The sequence below is a fragment of the Dendrobates tinctorius genome, unplaced genomic scaffold, assembly GCF_039654945.1.
Source record: "Dendrobates tinctorius isolate UK_male_01 unplaced genomic scaffold, ASM3965494v1 ptg000011l, whole genome shotgun sequence".
Classification (NCBI taxonomy): Eukaryota; Metazoa; Chordata; class Amphibia; order Anura; family Dendrobatidae; genus Dendrobates; species Dendrobates tinctorius.
The window spans coordinates 4,332,973-4,345,089 of record NW_027361679.1 but is presented as its reverse complement, the minus strand read 5'-3'; the positions used below and the strand labels follow the sequence as shown (position 1 = coordinate 4,345,089).

The window sequence follows — 12,117 nt, the reverse complement described above, 5'->3', positions numbered from 1 at the left end:
TCAGTCTACCACCCTACCCGTGCCCTCCGTTCTGCTGATGACCTGAGGTTATCATTCTCAATAATCAGAACCTCCCACTCCCGTCTCCAAGACTATACGCGTGCTGCTCCAATTCTTTGGCATGCACTTCCCAGGTCAATACGATTAGTCCCCAATCCCTACAATTTTAAGTGTGCCCTGAAAACGCATTTATTCAGACTGGTCTATTGCCTCAACACATTAACCTAACTATTCCTGTGTGGCACAGTCAAAAGTTTTACCATAACCAGTTTCCCCGCATCATGTTCCCACATGCCTTATGCACCTACTAGCCCTCTGAGTCTGTACTGTTACACACTTAACATTTTGGCTGGTCCAAACAATCAGGGCAATTGTTACCACCCATGTCTACCTTTTTTCCTCATAGATTGTAAGCTTGCCAGCAGGACCCTCATTCCTCTTGGTGTCTGTTATGATCTATGTGACTATTGTTATGCTGTAATGTCTACTGTCTGTACAAGTCCCCTCTGAAATGTAAAGTGCTGCGGAATATGTCGGCGCTATAGAAATAAAATGTATTATTATTATACTACTTGGAGGACTGAGGAGTGTATTTTAATATATGGAGGACTATGATGTGCATTATACCCTAGGGAGGAATATGGGGGGTACATTATACTATGGGGTTGCATTATACTATATGGAGGACTATGGGGAATGTATTTTACTCTATGAAGGACTGCAAGGCATGTATTATACTAAATGGAGGACCACGGGGAATGTATTATACTATACGGAGGACTATGGGGAGTATATCATACTATATGGAGAACTATTGGAGAGTGTATTATACTATATTGAGTACTATGGGATGCGCATTATACTATATGGAGGGCTGTCGTGCACAATATATGTGGAGCACTATGGGGTGTGTATTATACTATGTGGAGGACTATGAAGCGCATTATACTAAACAAGTAAAATGCTGCCTATTCATCAAGTGATTGGATTGGTTATGACAATACAAAAATCATCGTTCTCAGCAGCACATTTCACGGAGAAAATTGCAGATACTGTGGGTACAGAAAGTATTCAGACCCCTTTACATTTTTCACCCTTTGTTTCATTGCAGCCATTTGGTAAATTCAAAATAGTTAATTTTTGTTCTCATTTACGTACACTCTGCACCCCATCTTGCTCGAAAAAAACAGAAATGTAGAAATTTTTGCAAATTTATTAAAAAAGAAAAACTGTAATATCACATGCTGCCTCTCTTTTTCTGAATTTAAATCTATGTATCTTGGGGAGGGCGCATCCGGGGGACACACTTCATGTGCACCAGGTAGGAACTGCTACCTTGGATCTAATCCTTATAAACAGGGAGGAAATGGTTGAGGAGGTAAAAGTGGCTGGGACCCTAGGAGGTAGCGACCATACTATTTTAGAATTTTGGATAACTAGAGGAGGAAGACCTGTGAAGACTCAGACGTCAAGGTTAGATTTCAGAAAGGCAGATTTTAAGGGATTCAGAAAGAGAATTGGAGGGATCCAATTGCTGGACATCCTTAAAGACAAAAATGTCCATGAAGGATGGGAAATCTTTAAAAATGAAATTCTCAAAGCACAATTGTTAACAATTCCGAAAAGAGGGAAGAATAGGAAGCATTTAAGGAAGCCAGGATGGATGAACACAGAACTTAAGCACATGCTAAAAAGGAAGAAAAAAATGTTTATAAATGGAAAGAGGGAGGCATATCTAAAGAAGAATATAATGCTGTCTGCAGAACCTGCAGGGCACAAATCAGATTATCTAAAGCTGACAATGAATTGAGGCTTGCAAGAAATGTCAAAAGCAATAATAAAGGATTTTGGGGATATGTCAAAAGTAAAAGAAAAGTCAAAGATGCTATAGGATTTTTACAGGATGGAAATGATGAAATGGTAAGACAGGATGTTGAGAAGGCTGAACTTTTAAATTCCTATTTTGCATCTGTTTTCTCTCAGAAAGGAAATGTAACATCAACTGTTCTTCACTGTCCTATTAAGGGAACAGAAGAATCCAGGATATCTATAAACAGAAAGATAGTGAGGAAACACTTAACTAACCTAAATGAAGTCAAGTCTCCAGGTCTAGATGAATTACACCCCCAGAGTACTGAAGGAGATAGCAGAAGAAATTTTTGAACCCCTCTCCATAATCTTTGAAAATTCTTGGAGAACAGGAGAAGTGCCAGAAGACTGGAGAAGAGCAAATGTTCCTATCTTCAAAAAGGGGAAGAAGGTGGACCCAGGCAACTATAGGCCGGTGAGTCTGACTTCTATACCAGGAAAGATCTTTGAACAAATTATTAAACAACATGTATGCCAGTACCTGGATAAGAATGAAGTGATTAAACAGAGTCAGCATGGGTTTGTAACTAATAAGTCATGTCAGACTAACTTAATTTCCTTCTATGACGGAATCACTGATTGGGTGGATCAAGGAAATGCTGTAGATATAGTATATCTTGACTTCAGCAAAGCATTTGACAAAGTATCTCATACAATCCTTATTGAAAAAATGACTAAGTATGGAATGGACAAGGCAACTGTTAGGTGGATTCATAACTGGCTTAGTGATCGGACTCAAAGAGTGGTCGTAAATGGCTGCACATCCAGTTGGAAGAATGTCTCAAGTGGGGTACCACAGGGCTCTGTCCTGGGCCCTGTATTGTTCAACATCTTTATCAACGATTTAGATGAAGGAATTGAGGGTAAACTGATTAAATTTGCTGATGACACAAAGCTAGGAGGGAAAGCTAATACTAGAGAAGAGAGAGAGAGGATTCAAAAAGATATAAATAAACTGGAGAAGTGGGCAGCAACTAACAGAATGGTTTTTAACAGGGAAAAATGCAAAGTACTACATCTGGGCAATAAAAATGAAAAAAGCATATACAGAATGGGAGGAATAGGGCTAAGCAACAGCACATGTGAAAAAGACTTGGGTATACTAATAGATCACAGACTGAATATGAGTCAACAGTGTGATGCAGCAGCAAAAAAGGCAAATGCAATTCTAGGATGTATTAACAGAAGCATACAGTCTAGATCACGTGAAGTCATTATTTCCCTCTACTCCTATTTGGTCAGACCTCATCTGGAATATTGTGTCCGGTTTTGGGCACCACATTTTAAAAAAAGACATCAACAAACTGGAGCAAGTTCAGAAAAGAGCAACCAGAATGGTGACCGGTCTGCAAACCCTGTCTTATGAGGAAAGGTTGCAGGATTTGGGATTGTTTAGTTTGCAAAAGAGAAGACTGAGATGAGACTTAATAGCTGTCTACAAATATCTAAAGGGCTGTCACATTGTAGAAGGATCAACTTTATTCTCATTTGCACAAGGAAAGACTAGAAGCAATGGGATGAAACTGAATGGGAGGAGACACAGATTAGAAATTAGAAAAAACTTATTGACAGTTAGAGTGATCAATGAGTGGAACAAGCTGCCACGAGAAGTGGTGAGTTCTCCTTCAATGGAAGTCTTCAAACAGAGGCTGGACAGACATCTGACTGGGATGATTTAGCGAATCCTGCTTTGAGCAGGGGGTTGTACTAGATGGCCCAGGAGGTCCCTTCCAACTCTACGATTCTATGATCTATGAGAGGATTTACTTACTACCTATTCATCATCTATATACTGCATTAGAAATCAAAAAGCAAAAAACACAAATATCCTGAAATAAAAAGTAAAAAATAAACTGCAAATAATGCATAAAGGTAATAATAGTAACATAGTTTTGAAGGCTGAAGGAAGACCTTATGTCCATCTAGTTCAGCCTGTTTTTAGTGCAGCTGTTCTGCATTGTTGATCCTGGGGAAGGCAAAAAACCCACAGAGTAGAAGCCAATTTTCTCCATAGGGAAAAAAATTCCTTCCCCTAAGCTGGGTCAACCATCTACCTATAATATTATGTTATTCGTAACCTTCTATACTGTTACTCGCAAGAAAAGCATCCATTCCTTTCTTAAATTCATTCAGTGAGTTGGCCATCACCACTTCCTCAGGAAGAGGTTTTCCCAGCTCAGAAAGAGGGCGGTCACACCCATATATGCACAGAATGCACAATAAAATGAATAAAAAATTGGAGTCTGAACTGAGTGCATATTAACACATGACCATTAACCAGAGAAAACAAAAAGCCAAAAACACAAATATCTTGAAATAAAAAGTAAAAAATAAACTGCAAATAATGCATAAAGGTAATAATAATAATAATAATAATAATAAAATTAATAATAAGAGTATTTAGTAAACATAATTTTGATCAAAATAATGTACAAGCCATCCCGCCACCTTACGGCAACCCTTGTGGGACAGTCCCTACTCTTGTATTTAAAACCTTTTCACTTGCCAAGTGACATGAATGTGAACAAGGATCGAGCGACTGAATCACTAGTAAAATCTTAGGCCAGACAGGATGGTTTTCCCAGCTCAGAAAGAGGGCGGTCACACCCATATATGCACAGAATGCACAATGAAATGAACCACACACTGTGGTGAGGGGGCTCACTGTACCCCGTTTTGTCTGAAGATGTGTGTGGTTGTGAATCTGCAGAACCTGTGATGAGGTCATGAACATGTGATTAGCCATGTGGTAGGTAACTGGGAGTGGTTACAGGCTATCTAAGGAAGGTGTGTTGCACATGTGAGAGTGTGTTGGAGTCTGTCAGCCCAGACAGAGCTCCCATGCTCCAGGCTCGGACATCGCATAGCCTGGGGAAGCTGTGCCGGCAACTCTGAGCCAAAAGGAGCGGACGGTCTTGAAAACCGTGTGATACTGACCGGGGTCAGAGAAATGTGTACAGGATACCTCTGCGGTAAGAGTGATCCGGGAACCTGCGTGGCCAACAGGTAACGGTCTTGAAAACCATGTGATACTGACCGAGGTCAGAAAGAGACTGTGTGTGAATGGATATTTATCGGATACCTCTGAGGATAAGAGGCATCCGAGAACCTGTGTGGCCGATCCAACAGGTAACGGTCTTGACAACCGTGTGTTATACTGACCGGGGTCAGTGAGAAATATTGTTCAGGAAAAGACTGTATTTTGTTCCATGTTTACAGATACCTCTGAGGACAAGAGGGATCCGGGAACCTGTGTGGCCGACACCATCAGGTAACGAACAGGCTTCTGTGTTATACTGACCGGGGTCAGTGTGAAACTGTATTCATTTCCTAAAGCTGAATGTTTAACACTAGAACTACCGGAGGGGTCATTTTGACCCTTTTGCTATTTCTTTTTCCTATCATTTCTAACATTTTAACAAATGAGTTCTGACTTTTTGTGACTTTTATTTATTCATGGCAGTGTATATTTTAGGACACAAAAATGAATTGTAACTTTTTCATGGGCCGGATTTTACATTTCATACCTTTAAGTACTGAAGGTGTCAATAAGACCCCATACATAAAATAGTAGCAGGCAAGTCACCTAATATTACAGAGTACAGAAAATCACAGTGCTTCTCCCTAGTTGTAGAGTATAATTGTATCTTTGCATATCAGGGATGATTCAGCGTTATGTTTTGTCTAAACTTGTCTGAACATGTTTGATCCATGTCTCTTGTAGCGATTTCTGTATGCACTTCAGTAGCAAACATTACAGTTGAAGCTACAACTCTGCATGTTTGTACAGTGTCGTTTTATTACTTCTGCAATCTTACAAGTCCCTTTTTGCGACGTATATTTGAAGCATGAGTAAGCAGAGGGGTCTGACAAGTGATGAAATTTTGAAATGTCTTCAGAATTTATCTGAAAATGAGTCAGAAGAAGTGGCCCATCATCCGCAATGTCTGAACCACAAACAAAAGGACAAGAAATCCGCAAGCGTCGAAAATGTGGAGTTGGAAGATGCAACGAAAACAAAACAACTAAAACTTGCACAAGTTGTAACAAAACAGTTTGTGGAAAATGCACTGGGAAAGTGGAAGAAAGTACTGTTTGTGTTAACTGTTGGACACCACATGCTATGACCATGTAAAAGGAAAATGCGTGTTGTACTTGAACTTAACACTGTTCCTACTAAGTTAAAAAAATGTTCTTTAATTTGTTGGCAACAAAAAAGTTATTTTTACTCCAGAGTCAGTACTTTTGAATGGGGGTCAAAATGACCCCTAATGGTAGTTATAGGTATTATGAAACATGCGGTAGTTCTAGTGTTAACAGACAGTGCAAAGGGCTGCTGGAACTGTCTTGGTAATAAACTGAATGGCTTCATTGTAACCATGAGCGTGCCAGTGTTTACCTCAAAGATCTACAAAGTGAGTAATCCCTGTCCACTCACATGGTGGAACGTTACAGTACCTATCATCTATCTATCTACCCATATCTAATATCTGTCTATGTATCATTCTATGTATCACGTGGTCAAAATTGTTGGTACCCCTTGTTTAGGCTACTTTCACAGTTGCGTTTTTTTGTGCTGTGCACCGTGCACACGCACCTAAAAAACGCATCATGCGTTTTTTTGCACTGACATGCGCATTACCATGTGCACGTCAGCGCACCCATAGACTTTAATGGGTGGTTGGGTGAAAAAAAAAACGCATTGCGTGCGCATGCGTCTTTTTTTGGGCAAGTCGGACGCTCAAAAAATGCAACAGAGTGCATTTTGTGCGCCCGAGCGCACACTACAAAAAAAAAGCGCATGCGTATACAAACGTGTACAAACGCATGTGTATGCCCACCCAAGTAAAGAATAGGAAAAAAACACATGCGTTTTTTTCGCAAGAAACAGCACAAAAAACCGCAAGTGTGAAACCAGCCTTAGGCTATGTTCCCACGGTGCGTGTTAAAACGCACACCAAAAACCGGACTGCTTCCCAGAAATTGCGCGGTTTTTTCAGCGCGATTTCACCGAGATTTTACCACAATTATGATCGCGATTTTGCCGCGATTTTCGTGTGCGATATTCAAGCACTTTCCAAGCGATTTGAAGCATCGCTTGGAAAGTGATTTACAGGTCAGTCACACTCGTCAAACATAGTGTTTGACGAGTGTGACCAGGTTTTTACTATTGAGGCTGCCTATGCGGCATCAATAGTAAAAGATAGTGTTAAAATGCTAAAAAAAATAAAAAATCGGGGTATATTTACCTTCCGGCGTCCCGCGCTGCTATCCCGGGCCTCAGCGTTCCCAGTAATGCCTTGCGAGACCTGTGATGACGTAGTCTCGCGTTACTATTGCGATCTCGCGAGACTACGTCATCACAGGACCGTGCCACAAGGCATTACTGGGAACGCTTAGGCCGGGAATGCAGCGCGGGACACCGGAAGGTAAATATACCCCGATTTTTTATTCTATTTTTACAGGGGTATGGTACCCAGGGTCTGGAGGACAGTCTCCTCTCCTCCACACCGTGGGTACCAACCGCACATGAGACGCTTAACTTCCCGCATGGTGGGCATAGCCACATGCGGGAAGTAAGCGATTCTCATGCATTCCTAAGGGTGCGGAATCACGGCAATTCTTTGCGATTCCGCACAAAAGAATGAGCATGCTGCGATTTTTTTCCGCGATGCGATTCCGCCGTGGAAAAAAGCGCAGCGTTAGCACAGCATGTGCGGAATGCCATAGGAATGCATGGGGGGCGTTCTGTACACGATTTTTAAACGTTTTCGCGCCGAAAATCGAGGCAAAAACGCTTAAAAATCGCATCGTGAGCACACAGCCTTAATGACAGAAAAACCCAAAATGGTCACAGAAATAACCTGAATCTGACAAAAATAATAATAAATCAAAAATCTATGAAAATGAACAAATGAAAGTCAGACATTGCTTTTTAACCATGCTTCCACAGAATTAAAAAAAAAAAAAAAAAACTAGCCCTGTACAGTAATGATGGTACCCCTGAAAATAATGTGACAAAAGGGACATGTTAAATTACGGTGTTTCCACTAATTAGCATCACAGGTGTCTACAGTTTTGGAATCAGTGAGTGGGCCTGTATAGAGTGTATACTATCTATATATATATCATTGCCTTAATTTGTCCTTCATCCACTTCAGTCTGGATGTCCTCGAATCCAAAAATTCACCGCGCCGACCGGAAGTACACCGACCGCCATATTGGAATACCCAAGTCATGAGTATTCCAATACGGCACCCGGTGGTGGTACCAGACCCTTCCGCAGTACCACCAGCGGGACAACGCCGGACCCCAACCAGGACCCGCCGCCGCCTGCACACCCACCTCCGTGTAGTCACAGCCGGCAGGAAAGACCGCGGCTTGTGCTGGAGATGGGGTGCGGGCGCCTTCTCGTGGCGCCGCACCCTATCTCCAGCACAGGCCGCAAACCACCGTCTTTCTTACCAGCTGTGACTGCACGGAGGTGGGTAGCATCGGGCCCACCTCCAGTACACCTATAAAAGGTGAACACTGCCACTTGTTTGTTGCTTGAGAAAGGCTCACAATCCTGAGCTGAAACGTTGCCATTTTGGATAATTAAATAGCCTCATTTTTTTCACCCAGAACTGGTGTGCTGCCTTTGTTTTTGTGTGTATATGGAGGTTTGGTCATTGCCTTAGAGGCACGGCACCCAGGAACGCTATCTGCCTGTGCTGCTTTTTCTTTTCTTTATCTATCTCATATCTATTTATTATCTATGTAGCTATCTATCACATATCTACAGTATCACAAATCTATGTATCATTCTCTCTCATATCTATCTAGAAGAAAAAATGGAACAGCATCATATAGATGAATTCAGGGTGCAAGGCCCTCCAAACAAATATCCATTTGTATAAATAAATTAAAAAGAAGGCAACACTCCAATAAGTGATGAAAAAAGTGGACTTTATTAGCCCATATGGTGTGGCAACGTTTCGGCTGTGACCAGCCTTTCTCAAACTTCAGACAAAAAATCTCGGGTAAATCACCACCGGTATACCATCAGAAAAAAGAGGTTGGATCTTCCAGTTTCAAAGCATTTTAAGGCCATGACATCATCTCAGGTCCTCCTGAACACAGTAATGAGCTGTGTAGAGAGTAATGAGGACAGTATACAATGTGAGCTAATTGTGAAGGACCTGAGATAAGATTGTTCATTTTGTAAGGAAAATGTCTGCAAAGAACATTCTTCCAAAAAAATAACTTGTCAAAATTGTTTGAAAGACTAATATAAAGTAATAGAAAAGAAACATAATAGAAATGTAGCTGCAGCTGGTTTGGTATAGATTTCTATGCGTTTTTTCATATGTTTGTATGAAATTTGTAAAAAAAAATTTTTGGGGTGTTTTCGGTGAAAAATTATAATTAAAATTTTGTTTACTAATCATATTTTATTTAGCAGTTTTAAAATAAACTTGTAAAAGTTATATAAGTGTGTTTTTCCATATGATTTGCATGGGGGCCCTAAAAGGCCCCCCAATACGTTAATATGAAGATTTCTGATGTCACGCATACTAGGGACAAACGTCTCTCCTGGGCCATGAGCCTACAATTCAAATGGGTAAGTAGAACTGAATAAAGTCACCTGCTGGTTTTAGGAGGAGTGAAGAGTCAGGTGGGAGGCAGTCACACCTCCAATGGTAAAATCTGTATCTTGGCTTATACATAGTGGCGCTGCGTTTTCTTTTTCTATATAATGCAGCTATCGCAGCTTGCACCTGTTCACACAGGAGGTGCTGGTAAGTTTTTTCTATCTAGAAGGAAAAAATGAAACAGCACCGTATAAATGAATTCAGGGTGCAAGGCCCTCCAAACAAATATCCATTTGTATAAAAAAGAAAAAAGGAGGCGGCACTCCAATAACTGATGAAACCCAGTGGGCTTTATTAGCCCATATGGTGTGGAATTGTTTTGGCTGTGACCAGCTTTTCTCAAGCAGTGAATAGGTATAAGCATCAAATATACATAGTACATCACATCATCATCATCAATTGATGCAATCATTCGTGAAATTTTACATATAAAATACAAGTGCATAATCACACCTTAGCCACACATTCATATTAGTATATGTGCACATTATTCCAACATGAACCTTATTACAATTCAATTAGTCCATCAGGGCCGGTGCATAAGGTGCAATGGTTTATGACTAATATCATGTGTTTTGGATAGAGATACTGACTCACCCACTTGCGGTTTAATCATTCTACAGAATACATACATGTGCCACACATGGCTTCAGGAAGTGCACTACTGCACATGTCCGTGATGTCACAATCATCTAGCCAATCCCTGTGTCCAGAGCGGCCAAAGGAATTTGAGCATGCTCAGTAGGCACACTATGCGTGAAGCCGCCATCTTTCTTCAGGGAACACATTCCCACATGTTTATTTCAGCAACCCTCCAGCATTTACTAGGCTAAATAAGCAAAAAAAGGAGCTATAGAAATGGGGTAGTCTCTCCCATTAGTTTGAAGCCGTGTACTTAGGCCTGGGGTGTTTTAAGACATGTTTGTATATCCACATGCAACTCCAATAGCCACAACTAGGGCCCAGCAAAACATCACCCCTAGTGGAGAAGCTTTCTTGGCACTACTAAATGCACATTCGTTTTTCCAAAGCAAGTGTACAATAGAGAATGGGACTGTAAGGATGATGGGTAGGGTCACATCTAGGGTGGGGGCTATGGAAGTCCATGACCATATGGGCTAATAAAGTCCACTGTTTTTCATCATTTATTGGAGTGCTGCCTACTTTTTTTCTATCTATCTATCTATCTATCTATCTATCTATCTATCTATGGATAATATGTGATTTCTTTCATGCTCCCCTTCCCTCTGATTGCTTTTCAGTACTAAATGTTTACAGATCTGTTTTATGGTACTGCCACCTGAATGTGTTACCATTGTATAGGAAAAACTGTATATATTGCTTTGCATTCCTGTTTTATAATATTGCCTACATGTTATGTGTTCATTGTATATGTACAGTCAGGGAAAGGTAGGGTATCCTCCTAGGGACATTAGAGGAGGGCACTCAGTATATAGTTTCTCCTTTAGACCAGGTAGTTGTAGTTAAGTTGCGGGCCATTAGATGGGGGTACACTAGTGGGGCCTGATAGGAGGTTCTTAGAGGGTTAATTGTAGGAGGGGCTGCTGAGAGTTAAGGTTAGTGATGAAGAGTGGTTTAGGCAGACGGGGCCATGGCGCCCGAGTGTCCACATGGGCTATAGGCCCGGATAGCTTGGCAGTCACGTAACGTTAAGTCGTTATAGCCCACGTTACCCACGGCCACTGCGGGTCTTAGCAGTGGGACAGAACAGGAAAAGGAAGATATGGTGTCTTACTGCCTGGGCCAATGCTTTTAGGGCAGAAGTTGGCTGAACTAAAGAGATGAAAGGAGTTGGAGCTTCTACGAGATCGGTACAGACAGGCCGGATGCTTCACCAGGGGTCACCAAACATAGTGATTGATGAATTCATGTCTGGGGCGAAACAGGTTGAAGGAAATGTCATTATAGTGAGATCACAGAGCTTGGTGACCCAGTCCAAAGGAGCGCAAAAAAAGGGGGATGAGAATATTAGCAATTCTTATTTTTATTAGATAGTCCACAACGCGTTTCGACAGACAAGTTCTGTCTTCCTCAGGTGGCAATTGTTATCCCCCTTGTTTTGCGCTCCTTTGGACCAGGTCACCAAGCTCTGCAACCCTTTTTTTTTCCTCTTCTGAGGCACTCGGCTGGAGCTGCATCTCATACCCTAATTCTCGCATGGCTGGCGCTCCTAACTGACTGTCTTCTACTTTTCTTGGATTATAGTGAGGTCAGGCCTGGAAGGAACTGGGAAGCAGTCTAGTACATTCTGGTCCGGTCGTGTACTGCACAGAAGTGACAACATGCAAGGGAAAGATCAGGAAGCAAGCAAATGTTATAATGTACCAACTGTGGATGTAACGTGTGAAATCCTAAGTAAAGAAAGTGTTAAAGTTGACTCGGACTGTGTCTCCATTGATGGGGGCCACCTAGAAGAGGGACCGTTATGGCCTGGGAAGTGCCCCGGTGAAGATGATTCTGTAGATGCAGGTATGACGAGGAGTATAGTATTGTTTCTTGTAGGGGACGGACTGGACACAGCTGCCACCGGAATACAGGTCACGACTACAGTCCTGTCCCTTCCTTACACTTGGTGCAGTCGGCAGGATGTCAA

The 12,117-nt window shown here is 41.6% G+C and overlaps 1 protein-coding gene across 1 annotated transcript in view; it reads right to left on the bottom strand.

The window, feature by feature from the left end:
• Nucleotides 1-10,227, bottom strand: part of LOC141100726 (histone H2A.Z-like) — a 29,971-nt gene extending 19,744 nt beyond the window's left edge. Inside the window, exon 1 of the mRNA XM_073589393.1 lies at nucleotides 10,136-10,227. Within this exon, the coding sequence (XP_073445494.1) occupies nucleotides 10,136-10,195 (60 nt within the window). The 5' untranslated portion in view covers nucleotides 10,196-10,227. The remainder of the gene's footprint in view (nucleotides 1-10,135) is intronic.
• Between the last annotated feature and the right edge of the window lie 1,890 nt (nucleotides 10,228-12,117).